The sequence below is a fragment of the Urocitellus parryii genome, chromosome 12 (genome assembly GCF_045843805.1).
Source record: "Urocitellus parryii isolate mUroPar1 chromosome 12, mUroPar1.hap1, whole genome shotgun sequence".
Taxonomy (NCBI): domain Eukaryota; kingdom Metazoa; phylum Chordata; class Mammalia; order Rodentia; family Sciuridae; genus Urocitellus; species Urocitellus parryii.
Window position 1 is genome coordinate 81,164,204 of NC_135542.1, and position 23,330 is coordinate 81,187,533.

The 23,330-nt window shown below is 32.8% G+C and overlaps 1 protein-coding gene across 2 annotated transcripts in view; it reads right to left on the reverse strand.

Moving 5' to 3' along the window:
- The window catches only part of Usp34 (ubiquitin specific peptidase 34), a 220,606-nt gene that overhangs the window by 72,890 nt on the left and 124,386 nt on the right, over positions 1-23,330 (reverse strand). For both annotated transcript variants that reach the window (XM_026387219.2, XM_026387217.2), the window contains exons 31-41: positions 22,728-22,850; positions 22,508-22,591; positions 21,888-21,974; positions 15,251-15,451; positions 11,999-12,081; positions 8,374-8,414; positions 8,112-8,236; positions 6,545-6,697; positions 5,654-5,758; positions 4,465-4,520; positions 4,255-4,375 (exon numbers count right to left, since the gene is read on the reverse strand). In XM_026387219.2, coding sequence (XP_026243004.2) covers positions 4,255-4,375; positions 4,465-4,520; positions 5,654-5,758; positions 6,545-6,697; positions 8,112-8,236; positions 8,374-8,414; positions 11,999-12,081; positions 15,251-15,451; positions 21,888-21,974; positions 22,508-22,591; positions 22,728-22,850 — 1,179 coding nt within the window. The remainder of the gene's footprint in view (positions 1-4,254; positions 4,376-4,464; positions 4,521-5,653; positions 5,759-6,544; positions 6,698-8,111; positions 8,237-8,373; positions 8,415-11,998; positions 12,082-15,250; positions 15,452-21,887; positions 21,975-22,507; positions 22,592-22,727; positions 22,851-23,330) is intronic.

Genomic DNA, 23,330 nt, shown 5'->3' on the forward strand with positions numbered 1-23,330 from the left:
CTTAAGTCCATAGGATATGTTACATTCCTTAGCAAACAATCTGTTACCTGAAAGAGAATATCAGACCTGAGATGCCAATCAGTCTCTCCCTGGAGGGGGAGACTTTTGGGACCCTTACAGAGACTAGATCCCAGAACTCAGGGATTCAAGAGTAATTCGCCCTAACCATAAAATTGGTTAAGAACAGGTTCCAATTAGAGCCTGTTAGCACAGGCCAAAGCAAGACATAGTTGTCAAGGCAGTGGGGCTCCTGCTGTCACTCAAAAGCCAGGAGATGGAACTAGGTGAGATTCTCTGGAAACTTTCCTAGAACCCCGATAAAACTGAAGAGAAGGAGAGGCATGCAGTCCCTGTCCTGAGAATCCACTCTTTCCCTTGAGAGTGTCCCTTTTCCTGTCTAATAAACTCATGCCTATTACTGTGAGCCATGCATCTAAAATCTTTCTGACTTGATCACAATAATGGGGATTTGAAGGGGGACATTCAAGCTGTCTCAGTTTCATGAAAGGCTCTTGCCCTAGAACAATACAACACAGACTGCATTAAACACTTCCACTTGGATATCAAATTGACACTTAAAATTGAACATGTATAAAATAGAACTCCTGATTAAAACCACTTTTTTCCTTCCATTATGGTTCTATCCTGATTTCCTTTTCTTAGTGACTGCATTATTATTCACTTAGTTTCTAAAGCTTAACATTTAGGATTTATTCTTGATTAATCTTTCTCTCACTCTATAATCCAATACAAATATATTAGTTTTGTGAGCTCTACTTCCAATAAGTATTACAAATCCAACACTTTTCACTATCATCTCTGTCCTGAACTTCTGCTAACACATTTCCCTTCCCAGTTCTGTACCAGCAGTCTAATTTCCCACACAAAGCATGAGTAAATTCTTTAAAATAAAATAATTAATTCAGTTCATATATCTCCTCCAGTATAAAAGCTAATTCTAAAGTTTTCCCAAAGCACAAAACCAGAAGGAAATCACATACAGATTTGATAACACCAAAACTTTCTTACAAGGAACTTTAAAAGCAACTATTCTTTAACACTGTTTGGAGGGACCAGAAAAAATTAGAAAAGTGAAGTAGAATTCAGACATGAAAAATAAGACATAAAAGAATTACTAGCAGATGATAAACCAAAAACAAATTAAAGACTTAAAACTAAAGATAATGGAAAAAATAAATATAAACAATAAATAAGTTGAAGATAGACTTTGACAAATTTAATCCCTAGACAGCCAAAAAGTAAAAAGATAGAATAGAATAAAAGGTGGTCTCTAATACACAAGAACCCTTTTTTCACATAAACATCAAGGTAGAAAACATAATCAAAGACAATATTCAATTTATGGCATGAATTGTTACTTTTTCTTATTAGGGTTGTATTGATATAGAATTGATACCCTTATGATACTGATTCTGATTGTGCAAAAACAGTATTACTGATGAAGACTTCACAGGAATAAACATTAAAAAATACTTTAAATCCAAATTCCATATGAAGAAAGCTTTAAGAATACAGATTAATTTTGTGTAAATAAGATAAATACTATTAATTTTGTGTAAATATGATAAATACTATCTTTGTTACTGATTTTGCCTGCACAAAAGATCAATACTGCATCCATACAATTGCAATAGAAAAATTTAATTTTAATATTTGTAAAATAACCAAATGAATTCTAAAGGTCATTTAGAAAAATAATAGCTAAGAAAATTCCAAACAGGAATAACAATGAAGATGAACCACCACCACAAGTTATTCACAACTCTAAATTTACATGATTAAGATATGGCATTGGTGACTGAATATGCACATCAGTGGAATGAAACACAAAGCTTAGAAAGAAAGCAAAATACATATGGCAGTTCAGAATATGAAAGAGGTATTTCTAATCAGTGGATTAAAAAGTAAATTAGCCAATAAATACGGTACTTGGTATTGACTGGAAAGAAAAGTTATTTCATTCCTCTCACCTAAATGACTTCATTATAGAAAAATATAAATGTAAAAATAAAATTATGGAAATATAACAAGGTACTGTGTACTTTTTTAGGTTTCGATGGACACGATATCTTTAATTTTATATGTTTATTTTTGTATGGCGCTGAGGATAAACCCAGGGCCTCACTCTTGCAAGGCAAGCACTTTATCACTGAGCTATAACGCCAGCCTGCTACTATGTATATTTAAAGTCAACACAAAACCTAGATTCCATAAAAGATCAGTAAACTAGAGTCAAATTAAAATGAAATAAATTCTACTTAGAAAATAAGTGATACAAAATACAAATAAATAAATCTCTAAATAAAATACAAAAATAGGGTTGGGGATGTGGCTCAGTGGCCGAGTGCCCCTGAGTTCAATCCCTGGCAACCCTCCCCCCCATAAAATATCTTCAGCAAGATGAGATATAGCTCAGGGGTAGAACTCTTCCCCCACTTCCCCCCAAAAAACCTCAAAACCATTCATCGATAAGGAGCAAAAGAGGAGGCATTATACTACCTGAATTCAAAATATACAGGTCAGTGGAACAGAACAGAGGCCCGAAAAAACAACAATATAAATAATATATAGGCAACTTTTCAACTACAGTGCTAAATGTAAGAACTTCCAATATAGAAAGCACAGTCTTCATTAGATGGTGCTGGGCAAATTAGATGTCCACCCCAGAACAAAACTAACCCATAATCTTTCACAAGGTACCCAAATCCACTCACAATGGATTAATGACTTAACTATAACACCTGAAACTAAAACTAAAATTGGAAGATAACATAAGGGAAACTCTTCAAGACTTGGAATGGGTAAGGTAGGAGAGAGGTTGATCAATAAGTACAAAGTTATTGTTTGGTTTGAAGAATAACTTCTGGTGTTCTATGGCACAGCTGAGTAAGTATCATTTCCAACAATGCATCATATCTCTCAAAAGTACGAGAGGAATTTGAATGTATTCACCATACAGAAATGGTAAAAAGATAAAAATGGATATCTAATTATCCTGAGTTAAGCATTACCCAATATATGAATGAATGAATTAAAACACCATACTAAAGCCAGGCGTGGTAGCAAACGCCTGTAATCCCAGTGGCTCCAGGCTAAGGCAGGAGGATAGCAAGTTCAAAGCCAATCTCAGCAAAAATAGAGGTGCTAAGCAACTGAGTGACAATCTGTCTCTAAATAGGGCTGGGGATGTAGCTCAGTGGTCCTGTGACCCTGAATTCAATCCCTGGTACCAAAACCAAAACAACAACAACAACAAACAAAAAACCCACCATACTGAGCCAGGAGAGGTGGTGCACCCCTATAATCCCAGCGGCTAGGGAAGGAGGATCCCAAGTTCAAAGCCAGCTTTGTCAAAATTGGACACTAAGTAACTCAGAGAGACCCTCTAAATAAAATACAAAACAGAGCTGGAGATGTGTCTCTAGTCAAATGACTGAGTTCAATCTCCTGTTACCACCACCACCCCCATCTCCCAAAACCCAAAATACCACACTATGTTTCATAAATATTTGTAAACATTATGTCAATAAAAAATTATTGGGAAAAAAATTCAGTAACCAGGGAAAACAAGAGTGGACTTCAGAAAGTGGCACAGTTTTAAAACAGATTAAAACTGTCGCCTTACATTTAACACAAGAATCCTTAGTCTATACCCATGAGGATATTAACACAGTTGGAAACCTCAAGATAACTACTATCCAAACCAAAACAAATTCCCTCCATGCAGGAAATGAAAAAGTGCCCACGGCAGATAACAACTTTAAAAGACATAGCTGGGCACAGGGATGCAATGTACAAATGACCACTTATTAATTCCACTGTTTAAGTTAAAGACAATAGTTTATAATTTAAACTATTAATTCAAAATATTTAGTATTACATAAATAAAATTATTAGAGATTCTTTTTGTCATACTGGAATTGAATTTAGAGGTACTCTACCACTGAGCTACATCCCTAGTACTTTTTTTAAAAAAATTATGATAGCAGGAGATCTCAAGTGTAAGATTATCTTTTTATATATGGTAATAGCAATTAAAATTAGCTTTTGCACTCTAAAAACAAACTCAACTTTTATATTTCTAGGGTTCAATTTACTCAATGTTCACTTTTTAAGCCAAAAACTAATAAGTTCTTTAAACTTGGATTTTAAAAAAATATACATATCCACAAATGATCAAAAACCAAGTGTTGATCAGATTTCAAACAGACATTTGCATATTTTAATACACACCTGTCCTTCCCTTGAAAATTTAAAGGGTGGTTTGTGTTTAATAACACTTGTTGCAAGTCTTAGGAGTCCTGTAAGCCCATCATCTTCTATATTACCATCTTGATGATCAAGGATCTCCCTACTACAAAAAAAAAAAAAAGAATATTAGCAAATCAAGATACTTTGCCTTTATCTGTTCTTAATAATTGTCAATGTCACATAAAATTTTACCTTCGAATACAGTCAGCCAAATGTCTTGCCAAAGCATCTAAGTCAAGGAGTGTTGTCTTAATACAAAAAGAAAAATCAAAATTCAAATACAGATTCCAATGTTTAGTAGTACACACAGTACTAAAACAATGAAGAAAAATCACATCCTTATAGTAAATAGCTTGGTTATCCCAAATTTATTAATTATAAAATTTAGTATTCCTTTCTTACACATGTCAACAAAATTGTAGTTTTAAGTGCAGTATTAATAGTCTTACAAAAAAGAATCAAATGAATGTTTGGCAATAAATTATGATAGTCACAGTAACCTACTGAGATGATAATACTTTAGTTTGTTGTTTTAGTAACAACTTTACCAAGATGTCATTCATAGCCACTAAGGTTTGTTTTTGATACCACCTTTACACTAGGCTCTAACATTAAACTAAAGCCTACAGTTAATTTTAAAAAGCTTTAATTTTCACTATAATTGGGAAACAAAAAATCATAACAGATTTTACCAAATAGAATTTAATTCAAGAGTATCTCAAAGAAACTAGATCTTTAGGAAGGAAAATAATTTGTGTAAGGATGATTAGATTTATACTTTAGCTCAATGAGCAAATCAAGGATATAAGAAATAGATTTATCTGGTCTCAATATTTTAATTATCAATAAATAAAACTTGTTTAATATTAATTTTTATAATTATTTCTCATATGAAAAGTAGAAGAACTTAACATCCCAGTTATAAACATCCTCACATTTCTCATTTATTTTGAATTAACAGATGCATTTTTAGTTTAACTAAATTTGTACAAAGGGGAAAAAATCAAAAGTCTTCAGGTGGCAAATCTGCTTTTGAAAATTACTTGTTTGAATGAAAATGTCATTTAAGTCTAGTAAAAGAAAATTAGTAGTTGAGCCAAAATTGTCAGTTTTGTTACCTTAAAATAACTTCAGTTTTAATTAAAATGTTATTTTATATATGCAAGACTCCAAATCTACTTGTTATTAAAGAAAGTTGAGTAAGAAGGTAACAGAACAGAAAGGTTCAAATACAGTAGAAAAAATATGACAGTACCAAATAGTTAACACTTATTATAATTAAAGTTGTCTTTCCTTAAGTACAAAGACTAACAAAATCATCCACATCCCTGTACATAATCCACATCTATTGACAACTTAATATATAATGTTCTGAACATACCTGACTAGCATCCTTTATATGTATGTTGTCAACTAGTTTGCATAACAACCAAAAATACTCTTTACATCCAGGTTTTAACATTGGTTCTTCCTCATAATCATCTATCTATTAAAAAAAAATTATTCTTTGTGAAAACATTTTTAAAATAGCTTAAATTATAATACATTTAAGAAACTACAGATTTCTGAAACAAATTAAATCCCAAAAGAAATTCAACAGTGTTAAAAATCTAAGAAAAAATGAGCTATACGCTCCTACTTTCTATAAAATCAGATAATCAGAATAACTACAAGGTGTGGTGGCACATGCTTGTAATCGCAGCATCTAGGAAGGTCAGAATAAACAGGTACCCTAAACAATATTACTAAGATCAAAACAGTTTAGAAAAATAGTCTCAAAGTACTTATACCTGGAAAAGAGAAAATAATTTACATCCTACAACACCTATTTCTGAGATAATCAAAAATTTTATATTAATGGGCTCTGGATTTATTAGGTTACAATAATAAATTGTTACACAAGGCTAGAACATACATTATGGCAAGAAAGTAAATTAAAAATTCAGAACACCCTGGGGATAAAAAAAAAAGTGTGAATGAATAAAGAAGAAAGCTACATTTGTGACAGAAATTTCTATCATTTAACTTATTAACACAAAGCTCAGAACCAAGAACAAATGTCAACCCATGAGAGAGCCCAAAGAGCTAAAATTCAAATGCAGACTCTCTTACTAGTTGTAAATGGAGACAATGTGTCAAAATGCTGTCATTTTAAGAATAATATTACTACCATCTTCTATGTAAAAACCACATAGAATATAGTACAATAATAAACTTTGGGGAGAAGAAATTAGAGAAACAGAAATCTCCCCTGAATATAGTAAAATCTTACCCTGATAGGTTTGAGTGCTTGTGCATCAGGAAGAAATTTTAACAATGTTGAGGCAGCCAAGAGCAGAAAAGAACGATGGATTGAATCTCCTCCATCTAGGCCTGACAGAGATAACTTATACAAACCATTGCAAGATTCATGACGAACTGCAGTCTAAACAAAAAAGCCAGTTTCAGAGACAGTATAAGTTACTATTAAAAAACTAATGTTAATGTTAGCAGAAATAACTTAAATCTCTTCTTCAATAATGTTTCAAATATAATATCCTGACCACATATATATGTATATTATTAATAGATGATCAAATACAAGTATCCATGTATACAGTACTATAAAAATACATTTTTTCTTAGAAATTCCTAATCATGCCCATAAGACCAGAAAACCAAATAAGAATAATGACAACAAATAGAAAAAGAGGATAGGATATTCTGGGCAGGATATTCATAACCCAGTTATTTACAAGGTAAATAAATAACAATACAACAGTTTCAGAACTAGAAACAATCTAGAAAAAAGAACATTGAATCAGAACATTTCCCAGATCCCAAGGGAATGGCCAAATGTCATAATAGATACCTAAGAGCAAGAACAAGAATACACATGACTTTGAATCCACAGCTAACAGCAGTGGACAATGCTAACTAAAACAATATATAACTTGGGCTGAGGTGGTAGAGCACATGCCTAGCATGTTTGAGGCATTGAGATTGATCCTCGGCACCACATATAAATAAATACATTAAATTACTTTATCTATCTACAACTAAAAATATATTTAAAAAAAAAAGAAGTACAACTCCTGTGTTTATTTAAAAAATGTAACTCTGTAGTTAACTTTATTAATAAAAATGTTTCTATAATTTCAATATGGAATGCTATATCAGTGAATACTGAGAAAAAGATTTAAAATTATTGAGGTCTCCATGTCAACATAAGAAGAAAAATATATTTGGTTTATTGACTTTTAGTTTCTCCTACCTCTATTAAACAGAAAAAGCAAACAAGTTTTCTAAAACATGAATTACCAAATAAATGCTCAAATTCTTTCCACCTCTTAGAAAAGGCAATTAAAAAAAAAATCCAAAGCAAAGTAATCACTCAATAAACAAGTCTTTCAAAAAGGCAAATACAGCCAGGTGCAGTGGCACACACCTATAATCACAGTGATCTGGAGGACTGAGGCAGGAGGACTACAAGTTCAAAAAGCAGTTAGTGAGGCTGTAAGCAACTTAGCAAGACCCTGTCTTGAAATAAACATATAAAGGATTGGGGGTATAGCTCTGTGATAAAGTACCCCTGGTTTAATTCCCAGTATTCCAAAAAAGAAGAAAAAAATAATAATAAAAGATGGATACTACAAATATATAATATTCACACTTCTTAAATGTTAACTAAATGAGTGCATTGTTTAAAACATCCTATACCTTAAAGAATTAACTAGATAATATGATAGATATAGTTACATAATCACACATACTTGTTTCCAATAGCTCTTTTTAATTGTCAGTGCTAATAATTGGAAAACTTGTGCAAAGTATTAATCTCTAAATGTTACCGTAATTACCTCAGGAATAAGGAGGGTCAATTTCTTCAGCCAATCTTGTAAATGATCACTATCAGCAAGGCTGGATTTCACTAAAGAACAGCAATGAGCCCAACTAACCAAGAGCCACATTGAATAATGTGAAACTAAAAAAAAGGAAAAAATTATGACTACAAAGGTTTTTGATATAATAAAGATGCATGTTTATTATTAAAGATAAAACAATCTTGCACCTATTATTACCATCTTTATTCATGAAAAATTAACTTTGTGGAACTCTTACCTTCATGCCTAGACCTGTGATCGGATTGGGCTTTCAAAACTCTGTAAAGTAAAAACATGTCACCACCACTAATTAAACTCAGCAGTGAATTAAAAATGACTTATCATATATCCTTTAAGGCTTACAATTCCTCCCAAATAAATCCTAAAAAAATTATGTATTTTTAAATAATCATTATTAAAAATATTGTTAATAAGTAAAGCTCATAGAAGCAGAGTCAAGTCAGGTGGGGAGATGCACGTGTGTAATTCCAGCAACTCATAGAGTCTAAAATAGGAACCTAAGATTGAGGCTCAGCAACAAAAGCCTTTCTCAAAAAAAAAAAAAAAAAAAAAGCCGGGTATGGACATCGATTCAGGAGGCCGAGGGCGAAGGATCACAAGTTCAAAGCCTCAGCAACTTCCATGGCTCAAAAAGAACAACAAAAAAGGCTGGAGATGCAGCTCAGTGGTTCAGTGCCCTGGGGTTCATTCAATCCTTGATCCTCCCCCACACACACACACACCAAAAAAAAAATTTAAAAAATTTTTTTAAAAATATGTGTATTATAAAGATATAAGCCATAATTATTTAGAGACTCAAAAAATTCATGTTGTGTTAAGATATCCTTCCCGCTGTAATTATATTGCCAATGTCTCTCAGGAACATCAAAGGCAAATTACTAGAATGTAGAGAAAACAGAATAAAGCAGGGCACAGTGATGCACACCTGTAATCCCAGCAACTCAGACAGGAGAATCTCTGAGTTTGAGGTCAGCCTCAACAACTTGGGGAGACCCTAAGCAACTTGGGAAGATCCCATTTCAAAATAAAAAATAATAAAGACTAAAGGATGTAAGTGCTCCTGGGTTCAATCCCTGCTAACAACAACAAGAAAAAAAAAAAGGAAAGAAAAAAAAAACTCAATAGTTTCTCTACTATTATTTTACCACTACTTTTTCTTATGATACTTTTAGTAATTTCAATGGAAAATTTATGGCCTCAATTTAAAAAGGTGAATACTGATTTTAACAAAACCATTAAATATGAACTATTTGCTTTAAACTATTTGATGTTTAAAAAAAATCATTCCCCTCCAGTATTACCATCTCTCATAGTTTCAAAACTCAAAACTCACTCATCAATTTAAAGTAAGAGATCAATATGTATCAATTACATTAATATGTCTTAATTGAAGAGTCAAATCTAACATTTAGTTTTAATCACATTGGTACCACACACAAACACACTTTTTTTTATACTTTTATTTATTTATTTTTATGTGGTGCTGAGGATCGAATCCAGTGCGAGTGCTCTACCACTGAGCCACAACCCCAGCCCCTATATGCACACATTTTTAAACCAAGAGCAGAAAACTCATCCCCCACCCCTTTTAAACACAGCATCTCACTGTGTTGCCAGGTTATCCTAGCACTTGCATTTCTCTAGTCTCAGGTCCCACACAGTTGGAATTAAAAGTGTGTGCCACCATGCATATCTGTACTTTTCAATTTTAATGCTCATATAGGTATTAAAATATTTTTGTTTATACAAGAAAAAAGTTCATTCTATATCCCTTATGCATGGACCTCTGAAAAGATCACAATGACACAAAAACAGAACCTGAGAAACCAGCAAGGATGAGGAAGGTTGGCAAATGACATGGTGAAGATTATAATGAACTCTATAAAATGGAACTAGTTGTGGGTTTTTGTTGTTGTTGTTGTTTTGTTCTTAGAATTTAACCCAGGGACACTTTACCACTGACTTACATCCCCAGTTTGTTTTATTCCTTACTTTGAGACAAGGTCTCATTAAACTAAACTGCTGAAGCTGGTCTTGAATGTGCAATCCTCATGCCACCTGAGTTGCTGGGATTACAAGTGTGTGCCATAGCACTTGCTTGGTTAAAACCTTTTAAGGGTACTTACATTAGATTTAAAAATCATCTGAGTTCAATCATCAAGTTCAGCCCCACAAAACATCTCTCAAATACTCAAAATTAATTTTATACTGTCTAACATATTTATATGACTAAATAACTAGCATATGGTTAGGTCCCCATGTATTAATTAGCAATTGCTTTACTTGGATTTCTATATTAAAGTTTTCTACATTATTAAGAATCTCCAAAGTAGTCCAAAAAAATAGGATATCAATGTTTATATTTTCATACATATTTCCATCTCTGTCCTCTGTGAATCTAGGAGCAATGATATATCAGTCAACAATGAATACATTAAGGACTCACATTTTTAAGGTGCCCTACTAACTGGCACTAGGACTTCTTTTTAAAATGGCTGACTTCAGGACTAAGAGAAGCTACAAAATAAGCCTAGAAAGTATTGTACTGACATTAAAAAAACAAAAAGGAAACCCCTACCCCCACCCTAAACCATAAGGCTATGCCAAAGGTCACATGAACAAGCTCAGAGAGGCTTCCATAAGCCAACTCTGACACACTTTGAGCAAAGGGAATAATGACAGTAATAAACTATACATACTGAAGGTGGTAGGGGTGATGAATCCAAATTGATATTGACTATAAAGAGAGAAAGCTTTTTCCTCACAATAGGATGTCAATTAATAAACACAAAATTAAGAAAAAAAATCAATAAAAGCTAAAACCAATGAATCAAAGTTTCACAAGAACCAAGAAATTTGTAGTTTCAAATGTTTTCCCACAGACTGATTTTTAACAAAAGAAAAAAAGTCAAACATTAGAGTAACCTGAAGGAAACCAGATTAAATGATCAACATTACTATCATCAATAATGGCAAAAATATAAACATCAGGATGAACTGGGAAAGATACAATATTACTTAAAGGGTTTTTCTGTTATAAGTGTGTAATCATGAGAAATAATCAAGAAAACCCAGACTGAAAATGCTCTATTAAAAAAAATATCTGGGCCAGGCCTGGTATCTGTGATCCCAGCAGCTCCAGAGGTTAAGGCCGGAGGATCCAAGTTCAAAGCCAGCTTCAGCAATTTAGAGAGGCCCTTACAAGCTGGTAAGACTGTCTCAAAATTAAAAAAAAAAAACAAAAAAAAAACAGGTGGAAGCTGGGTTCAAATACCTAGTACACCGCCCCCCACACACACACACACAATAAAAGCCTGTATTCTTCATGAAAGAAAGATTAAGAAAGTATCTGATTAAATGAAAAGGAAGAAATATGACAACTATGGGGCTGGGATTGTGGCTCAGAGGTAGAGCGTTCACCTAGCACACATGAGGCACTGGGTTCGATCCTCAGCACCACATAAAAATAAAGATAAATGTCCACCTATAACTAAAAAATAAATATTAGAAAAAGAAAAAGAAATATGACAACGAAAGCAGGGAAAATAGTTTCAATCTTAGGAGAAAAACAGTGTTTTTACATAAACTTAGTCATGATGTCTGCAACTTACTTTCAAAAAATTCAGAAAAATATGTAAACATAAACAGAAAGTACCTATTTATGAATAAATGATAACTCCTGGCAAAAGGTGGACAACCTATGCCAATCTAGGTGAAAAGTATCACAGTTCATTAAAAAGCCCTAACAATTTTCCTTTACTTTTAAATTTTCTGAAATGGAAGTATAAACATTATATTCTTAATACAAATGCATACATATGAAACTTATGAAAAATGCGTACCTAGGTGCCAGATTATCATATGTATAAGCAACAGACATGAGTCGCTGAATCAAACTGGTTCCTTGGACAAGAACAAGAAATACCTTCAAAACAAAAACATTTCAGATCAATCTTTAAATATGGTCAAACAAAACACATATTCATAACTCAAGATTCCAAATTACTTTGATATTTATCTATAGCAATACAAAAATATCCAGAGAATTATTTGAAACTACCATAAAAATATCAAATGTTAGAAAACCAGAATTTTGTAACCACACTTATGAGCAGTAACTACAAATGAACATACTGAAAATTTAGAAGTAGGAGGCAAAAATATTCTTTACATTTAATCCATAGATTTTCCAATATCACACAACAGGGTAAAAAGAAAAAAAATACTATATAGTTCAAACATTAGTGGGTTTTGCAGCAATGATAGAGGACAGTTTAAGTAAAAATTAAAGTATTTTTTTAAAGTTTATGTACAAGAAAATATAGAGAGAAATTCAAGCAGTGGCAGATTCCTCAACCATCCTGAAATAAATATTTTTAAAAAGCAATATAACATATTATGGATAGATTCAAAATCCTGAGGGTCAACATTTACTTTGTTAATTTTCAAAGCACATAATTCTGATAGTTAATATCTAAGTTCTAGTTATTTACATGTTTATTGGGAAAAACTAATTCACTAATTTAACAAAGAAGTACTAAATCCTTTCTGCAAGTCAGAACTTATTCTGAGAACCGTTTTAGTTCAGTGGTGTACTCAACTGCAGACAGCACTAAAACAACAGTAAGTGCAATGTGCTAAACCAGCCAAAAGGAAAATAAAAATAGCTGTGGGTGTGGCTTTGTGGTCAAGTACTCCTGGGTTCAAATCCCATCTCTGGGAAAACCAAGAAAGTTTCCACCGCCAGACATAGTGGCACAAACCTGTGACCTGTCAGGGATTTGAGAGGATGAGAAAGCAGGATCACAAGTACAAAGCCAAATCAAAAAGGGCTGGGACATAGTCTGAGGTTTTCTGGGTTTTGTCCTCCCATCCAACCCATTCCCCAGTACTAGGGATTGAATCCATGGGCGCTCTACATCCCCAGTTCTTTTTATATTTTCATTTTGAGACATGGTTTTGCTAAATACCCAGGCTGGCCTTGAAATTTCCATCCTCCTGTCTCAGCCTCCCTAGTCACCGGCATCACAGGTGTGCACCACCATAACTGACTGAGATGTGAAAGCAACTTTCTAAAATGACAGTAAGGAAACCATTTGGAAGTATGGCAGTACATTCTTAAATGGATTAAGTGTTCTTCCTTACTACCTATGGTACATCAAAATTAGATGAGTTAGTCTCCAGAATTAATACAAGAAAGAAATTTTACCTCTAAAGAGTTTTTATATACATACTAAGCTATAATTATTTTAGCAAATAAGTTAATACAAAGAATATATATTATGCATCTTTTCTAAACTATAAAAAGAATACTGGTACATCTATAGGAAAAAAACCTCTGTAAAGCAATATATAAAGATATGAATGATAATCACTTGACACTTAGGGAAGGTTCAGTTGAATATTCTGATTTATTTCAAGCAAGCACCCAGATGCATATATTTTAAAAACAAAGCAATGAAAAACTCCATCCATGTGTACATATTAATCTAGAGTTACATATATTTTATATTATTCAAATCTCAGAGGGAAATTACAAAAACGGATCAACAAACATTGCAATTAAGTGAGGAGCTGGGCACAGTGGCACACGCCTATAATCCCAGTGACTCTGGAGGCTGAGGCAGGAGAATTGCAAATTTGAGACCAACCTCAGCAATTTAGTGAGACCCTGTCTAAAAATAAAAAGAGCTGTGAATGTGGCTTTGTGGTCAAGTATCCCTGTGTTCAAATCCCTGGTACCCAAAAGAGGAAATTAAGTGAGTTGATTGTTGGAAAGGATCATAATCAATTTAAACATTTATATTATAATCTGAAAAGTTTGTCCTTGGAAAACACATTACCAAAAATTATAACAATGAAAAGTTACTATTAAGTAATAGTTTCCAACATACAACACTGTGTGATGTGTTAGTTTACATTGCACTTCCAATATTTAATTTTATTTCATATAAATGATCTATAATACTGGCAGATCACTTTTCCTGTTTAATCCCTAATATTGCAAAAGAGAAATAAATATGCTCCATGTTTCCATTTATACCAGTAGTTTCCAAATCTTATGTTCACCAAAATATTCATCTATCTGTAACAATTCATTACTGTTATGTTTCTTAGAAAGGTAGGAAGTGAGCTACTATTATCAAAAGGTACTGAATGAGAAAGATATTACTGAAAACTAATCTTAAATTCTCCCCACTTTCCAGTTCATTGATAGAGATGCTGGAAGTGTGAAAAACTGATTAGATGAGCAGTATCAACAGCTGCTATATATGCTGATTATTAAACTATTTTCTCTCTACTTTAAAATTCACCTCTAACATACCTTCTCTACAATAGTAACATATTTACATAATTTACTTTACAGTACTAGGGGTAGTACATCAGAAACCAAACTCTTGCTTTGCCACTTGGCTTCCTTTCAGGTTCTGCCAACCCAGGAAACTAGACAGAATGCTTCCTCCCCCACCCCACCCTCCCGTCAGCATAGTTCCAAAAGTATTTTATCTAGAAGAGGCATAATCAGCTTTCATTCAGTTTCCTCTGAGAATCCAGCTACTGCTGAGAGACCCACTCTCTTAGAGGCTAAAACCCCAGTTAAACATGATCCTTTCTATAAGCTTCTAATTCTTTCATAACCCGAACACATTTTATCTCAATTTTTAGGGATGGTAAATGGGTTCCTCACCACTCCCTTTTTTCTTTTCACACTCCAACATGGACCTATAAAATTATCTTCTGCTTTTAAATTTCCAATGCCACTCATTGGTAGCTCACTTCCTACCTACCTAATATGGTTTCTGTTTTCCTGAATGGAGCCTGATATACTTGGTATGTAAATTACTGAATATAATAATGTTCAAATAATGTTCAAATAATGAATATAACTCTACAGATAACATCAAGACAGCACATCATGCTTTCATTTTGGAAAATGAAAAAATCACTACCACTTTAAAACCATGGTATCACCTTAGCTAACATTTCTTAGCTGAATGTGTATTTCTTTGCTTTGTAAAAAACAAAAACACACACAATCCCTCAGAACGTGTTAGATTTAAAACTACAATTTACTGTTAAGTTCTCTACTTTACCTCTGTCAATCGTGGTATGTGAAGGCCCTTGGCATGATCACCAGCAGCCTTCCTTGATTTACCAGGCCACGTTCTTTTCCGATGGCTTTCTGCTATACCAGACCAGGCAAAGACATCATGATAAGCTAAATCCAAATCAGAGGTATCTACTGCAAACTGGCATATTAACTTCAGCAAACAAGCAAGACAATCTAGCTGCCACTGTGGATGAGAGAGAAAAAAAAGTTATTCCCCTATTGTCATTAATATAACATGGTCAGAATAAAATTTTGAAATTTTTCAAAGATTAGGGAATAAAAATAAGTATAGCTAGTACTTAATGTACAATCTTGCTGCTCAAATATTATGGTAACAATCTAATCATAGAAAAATGAAAACAAGGGCTGGGGTATAGCTCAGTTGGTAGAGTGCTTGCCTCTCATGCACCAGGCCCTGGGTTCAATCCCCAGCACACACACACTCACACAAATTGGGGTCTGGGGCTCTGGCTCAGTGGTAGAGTGCTTGCCTAGCATGTGTGAGGCACTGGGTTCAATCCCCAGCACCACAGAAAAATAAAAAATAAATAAACAAAAACAACAAAAAAAGAAACAAAGAAAAAGAAAATATACACAGAGTATATTTAAAGAAGTGGAAATGACACATTCATTTCTTTCATGAAATTATCATAAAAATATATACAACAGGCACCTACAGGACTTTTGGGAAGATACACAGCATAGAATGTAATACAATTTTTTAAAAAAATTTTAAATACAAAGATATAATTTACTTATCAATATTTTGAGACAAAATATTGCGCAGTTTCCCCATAAGAGACATATATATATATTCTTAATATTTTAAAACCCCCCAAAAAAATTCTCAATAACTCAAGAAAACAATTCAAATGAAAATCTTGTACTTTCTATAGTTTAAAGAAAAGCCAGGCACAGTGGCACATGCCTGTAATCCCAGTGATTTGGGAGGTTAAGGCAGAAGGATTGCTAATTTGATGTCAACCTCAATAACTTGGAAAGGCCCTAAACTACTCAGCCAGACCCTGTTTGAGTAGGGGTTGGCAGGTGGATAGATGTAGCTCAATGGTAAAGTATCACAGTACTAAATAAATACATAAATAAAATGAAGTATCTCTTTGGTGAAATATTAAGAATTTGGTATGAAAAATAAAATTTACATATGAGTTCAAGATCTTAACTCAATTTTCTTTTAAAAAATTAAAATATCACTTGTATACAAGATGAGAGTTTCAGACCTTAGACTACAAAAATCTTTAGCCCCCTGTTCTCCTGATTCCAATACTCTTATATCCATATTTCAGTAAACAGCATTCTTCCCTCAATAACAGTACTAAATTTGGAGAAAGGTATCAAGATAATTGAGAGAAGGAAAAAAAGTCTTTTCAACAAATGATGTTAGAAAAATTGGATTATCATATGGGGAAAAAAAACAGACACATCAACCTTACTTTATATATGCACATAAAGGCTCAAAATGCATCGTAAAGCAAAATAATTAAATAAACTATAAGACGGGAGAAAAATCTTTGGGACCTTTTAGACTTAATGGAAATTTTGTTAAAAACAAATACTTTCCCCCTAAAAGGACATTGCCAATACAAGGAAAAAGCAAGTCATAGACTGTAAACATTCCCCACACATACATCTGAGAAAAGACTGGTCCAAACTGGTAAAACAGGTAGGCTGTGGTGGGTGATGCACATGTAAAAGCTCTATATTGAGGCAAAATAAACAAACCAAAGCCACAAAAGAACAAACAATTCACTAAAAAAGACAGACACATAATCAATAAGCACTGGCAAAGATTCTAAACATTATTAATAATAATCAGAGGAGGATAAAGCACCATGAAATGATATCATATATTCAGAAGCAGAAAAATGACTTAAGAAATATTTTTCTTTTTCTGGCAATGTTGGGAGATCAAACCCAGGGCCTCTTGAATGCTCTACCACTGGGCTACACCCTCACTTCTCCAACTAGTTCAAATTTTAAATGCGGGACCACACCATCTTAGGGTAAAGATGTGAAACAAATAAAATTCTCATATTCTAAATGATATAAATGCTTTGGAAAGCAGTTTGGTAGCTTCCTGTGAAGTATATTACAGTTACCAGTAATTTCAGCTACCAGTAAATTACTCAGTAATTTCATATCTGGCATATACCAAAAACGAAAACATATAAAACAAAGACTTATACACAAATGTTTATAACAGTTTTATTAATAATAGCCCCAAACTGGAAACAACTCAATGTCCATTAACAGATGAATGTATAACACCTTTTTTACATTTATACAATAAATGTGTTACTCAGCAATAAAATACTAAGACTACCAATATACATTCAATCTCAAAATACAAGTTAAGGAAAAAAATAGTATATATAATATTGTTCCAATCATATGAAATTCTACAAAATTAAAACCTAATTTAGAGTAACACAAAGCAAATAAATCGTTGCTCAGGGCTGGTTGGTTGGGAGAGGGGGAGAAATTTATTCCAAAGAGTAGAATGAAACTTCTGAAAAAATAAAAATGTTTTTTATCTTGTTTTGCTGGAATGACACAAGTGCAGAGTTTTTTCAAAAACGGAGCTCTATCTAAAGAGGAATGCATTATTTAGTGCATGAAAAGTATACTGTAAAAAAGTATATTTCTTATAATTTATTTATTTATTTATTATTTTATTTTATTGGTTGTTCGAAACATTACAAAGATTGCAGAATCACATCGGTTACACATCCACATTTTTACATAATGCCCTATTAGTAACTGTTGTATTCTGCTACCTTTCCTATCCTCTACTATCCCCCCTGCCCTCCCCTCCCATCTTCTCTCTCTACCCCATCTACTGTAATTCATTTCTCTCCTTGTTTTTTTTTTCCCCATTCCCCTCACAACCTCTTATATGTTATTTTATATAACATTGAGGGTCTCCTTCCATTTCCATGCAATTTCCCTTTTCTCTCCCTTTCCCTCCCACCTCATGTCTCTGTTTAATGTTAATCTTTTCCTCCTGCTCTTCCTCCCTGCTCTGTTCTTAGTTGCTCTCATTATATCAAAGAAGACATTTGGCATTTGTTTTTTAGGGATTGGCTAGCTTCACTTAGCATAATCTGCTCTAGTGCCATCCATTTCCATGCAAATTCCATGATTTTGTCGTTTTTTAGTGCTGTGTAGTACTCCATCTTATAATTCATTTAAAATAAACCAACAACCTAAACATGAGAGCTGTAACTAGTAAATTCAGAAGAAAGCAGTTATCAATCTTTGTGATCTCAGATTAGCTAGTGCTTTCTTGCAATACCAAAAGTACAAGGAAAGGGGGAAAAAAAAGATATTTACTTCATTAAAATTAGAAACTTTTGTATATCACAGGGCAAGAAAAGAGGAAAAAAAATCTATTTACTGGCATAAAATATATGTAAATCAAATCTGATAAAGAATTAGTATCCAATCTAATAAACTCTTACAAATCAATAATAAAAATAACCCAATTAAAAACCACCAGTGACTGGATATGGTGGAGCACACGTGTAATCCCAGCAGCTTGGAGGCTAAAACAGGAAAATCTCAAATTCTAGGCCAGCCTCAGCAATTTAGCAATATCCTAAACAACTTGGTGAGACCCTGTCTCAAAATTAAAAGAAGATAAAAAGGGCTGGGAATGTGGCTCAGTGGTTAAATGCCCAGGGTTTAATCCCTGGTATCAAAAAACAAAACAAAAACAAAAACACAAAAACAATAACAACAACAAAAAAAGGAATGAATATGAAATGGAAACATCACAAGGTTCAACAACTGATAAATCTCATCCTCCCTGGACTCAGCTGTGACTGAAAAGATATTTCACCTGAGAAAATACATAAACACATACACAAGCATGTGTGCTTCTTTGCTCTTATTGACCAATAAAAACAGTAAAACATGATTAATATCATTAACTTTAGAAAAATGCAAATTAAAAAAAAGCACAATGAGATACAATTTACCACCCACTAGGCAAGCTATCACAAAAGACATCTAACAAGCATTGGCAAGGTATACCACACCTACAAATATGCTCAGAACTTAAAAGCATTGAGGAACACAAATGTTCACAACAGCCAAAAGGTGGATCCACCCAAATGCCTATCAATTGGTAAAACTCTGTTATATTCCTATAAAGGAAGGATTATATATACATGCTTTTAAGGATAAACCTGGAAAACACTTCACTAAGTAAAATAAGCCACTCATAGAAAACCACCCTCTGTATAGTTTCAATTATAAAAGTTCCTAAATAGGTAAATCTATGGAGATAGAGAGTAAATTAGCTAAGTGGGTGTCTAGGGCTAAAGTGTTTGGGGGAACAGAGAAACTACTGCCAATTGGTATGGGATATCTTTATGAGGTGAGAAAATTGTTCTGGAATGAGACTGTGGTTACAGTTGTATAACTTTGTGACTATACTAATAGCCATGGAACTGTACATTTTAAAAAATCAAATTTTATTATATGTGAATTATATCTCTAAAAGATTTTGGGGTTGGGAATATAGGTTAGTGGTAGCATGCTTGCCTAGCACGTACAAGGTCCTATATTTCAGCCCCAGCAAAGGAAGAATGGAAGGAAGGGAGGGAGGAAGGGAGGAAGAGAGGGGGAAGGGAGAGTAAGAAGAAGAAAATTTTTTTATTAATAAGCATAACTCAACTAATTTCATTTTAAAAAGGAAATGAGTTGATAAAGTAAAAAGAATGACCCTAAATTTACAAGTATACCATAATATTAAGAGAGATGTATTATAAATAGGAGAAAACAGTTGACCTAACACCAGTTGGTAATTCAAGCATGCTTTGTAACTCAGGCATTTTAAGCATTGTAAAGGTAACATGTGTCACACAGGTAAGTAAAATGTTCTTTATTGAAGCTTCATAAAAGTATTCACAATTTCAAAGAAAACAGAGAAACTATTAACATAGGTTTTTTCATGTAAATTTTACTAAGAACATAAAATAGCTTATAAACTAAATTCCTATAGATGAATCATTACTCATTTTATTGGTAGTAATTTTTTTGTTGTCCCATGAGTATCTGAGAATGAGGACGTGGATTTTGGTTCTTTGAAACTGTAGAACAATTACACTAATTGTAATTAGTGTAATCCACCTCCTCATTCTCAGATATTCATGGGACAATAAAAATTTACTACCAATAAAATGCAACAAAAATAAATTTCAAATATTAAGCATAGCACTATAGTAATTAATAGCTATAGATGTGAATATTTTCAAAAGGAAAACACCTGAAGCAAAATATATAAAAGAAAAGTTGAAAATAGTGGCAAGATTAACAAAAGCTTGGTAGATAACAATGCTCTCCAAATATATTTTCTCTCATCGTGGGCATAGTAATATCTGAAATGAAATCATTACTTTATAAATCGTATGTTCCAAGGTAAATCTATAAATCAAGTACTAATAAATTAATACTTGAATGGAATGTATGAGGATACTAATCTACTTTACATTTAACTCAAGATTGGACTGTGCAGTCTTCTTTATTTTGCAGTGTTTGGGGTGGAACCTCTCTCCAACTCTCTAGGTAAGTGCTATACCATTGAGCTTTATCCCCAGCACATCTGCATCATTTTAGATATCAATATGAAGTTGGGTTTTATGGTTGTTTTTTGTTTGTTTCTTTATATAGTACAAGGAATTAAGCCCAAAGCCTATTCTACCACTAAGTTATATCCCAAACCCTTTTAATTTTTTTTGAGATAGGGTCTCACAAAATTATTCAGGTTTACCTCAAACTTGCAATCCTTATGCTTCAGCCTCCCAAACTATTGGGATTAGAGAGGTTCACCACCATGCCTGGCTCATTATGAAGGTTTTACTATTCCGTAAGGAACATTATTTTACTGTATATTTTATTACAGATCAGTGCTTCTTCAAATTAGTAGTGATAAAGTACCATTTTTTCTGTTATGAAGACTGATACTTTTGTTGAATATTGTAAAAAATATTGCAGCAATGTCCAAGTGTTACGAAAATTTCAAAGGCTTCTCTCAACTTCTGTATCTATCCCCCAACAAACTAAAATTCTTTTGAATATTACTGCTATAAAAAAGAAATGTTGGGCTGGGGTTATGGCTCAGTGGTAGCGCACTTGCCTACCATGTGTGAGGCACTGGGTTTGATTCTCAGCACCACATACAAATAAATAAAATAAAGGTCCATCAACAAGTAAAAAATATTAATAAAAAGAAGAAGAAAAAGAAGAAGAAATGTCAAAATAGAATGAAAAAAAAAGATGTAAAACAATGTGAAAAAGTAACAAAACGTTTGTCTACATGAATCCATATTAAGTACTAATATTTAACTTAAACAATCTAAAAGAAAAACGATTATAAACCTGTCATAATTCAGAGTAATTTTACCCCTGAAGAATTTTTAACACAACTGATACAACCCATAGATTATTAAATTCTATATTTTAAAATTTACTACATTCCATGCTTTCTTTAATTACAATGAAGTATGTATAAAAGTTACCCTTTGCTAATGGAAATGGAAGTGTTTCAAATGAGATTAACTACTTAAATTAGTTAAAACACTAAATTTTTCACTTACCACAGTCCATGATTCCTGTTCTTTAGGCTCCAAAATTCCAGAATTAAAAATTTCTAGTAACTGTTGAAGGCCTCCAGCAGCAACAAACTATAAGCAATTGTGAAGATAATGATAAGAGAAAACCATATATATATATATATATATCGTAAAGGTAACCTACTTGTTGATCCACCAATAATATTTGGCAAATATTATGTCTTTCATTTAGAAAATTACTTTCATTTAAATACAAAATAAATTCTATATAAAATAAATTTATTTTCAATAATTTTTTTAAAAATATTTTTGTGTCCGGCATGGTGATGCACACCTGTAAATCTAGCAACTCAGGAGGCTGAGGGGGAGGAGGATCACAAGAGTTCAAACCCAGCCTCAGCAACACAGTGAGGCCCCAAACAACTTAATCCCAGGCACTAGGATATCTTAACACAGAATTTCAATAGGGTGGGGGGGTATTAGAGCTAAAAATAGGAGTGTCAATCTCAACTGACATTATTATAAATTTAAACTATGCTTTATTCTAAATAATAAATTAATTAAAAAAATAAAAACTTATAGACCCTAATTTTGTGAAAATGTAAATTTTTATTATCAATATATCACAAAACATATGATCAAACCTTGCAACTCCAGGAATTTTTACTATTTTCCACTTGATCCTCACTTGAATCATCTGAATCTGGATAAAGGTCACTGTAACTTCCCTGTAGGAAAAGAAAAAATTAAAATAAGGGAAGGTATTCGTAGAAAATGTTTTCTAGAATGAAAAGATAATACATTCAAGCATTTTGCTCCAATGAAAATACAGGCATTTAATGATGATACTGGAATTGTAATTACCGTTGATTCTCTCCTTATTCTTCTGTTAGGTTTTCCCAGTGCTTCAATAATTTCCAGAGCATATAAAAGCTTATGGGCACTCTTAATTTTGAGAAGTTCTTTCCAATTAAGTCCATCATTACTCTTAAATTTAAAAAAGAAAAAACAGAGGTTTCAAGTCAATTGTAGTAATGGGTATCCAAAACGAAAAACTACAGAAAGACATTATATAAAAATACTAATATTACATATACTTTGAAACATATTCAAATACATAAAGACCAACTAAATAACCAACTAAATAACAACATACTTTAAAACACCAATTATTCATTAAATTTTGTTCAAATAAAACCAATAAAATACAAACACCAGCATGGGAAATTATTAATTTGAAAGCCATTGTTATTTTCTAGGATCAATGTGAAATAGTTATTCACACTAAGAAATGTATCTTTGAAATTATCATTACAGGGCTGGGGATGTGGCTCAAGCGGTAGTGCGCTCGCCTGGCATGCGTGTGGCCCGGGTTCGATCCTCAGCACCACATACCAACAAAGATGTTGTGTCTGCCGAGAACTAACAAATAAAAATATTAAAAATTCTCTGTCTCTCTCTCTCTCC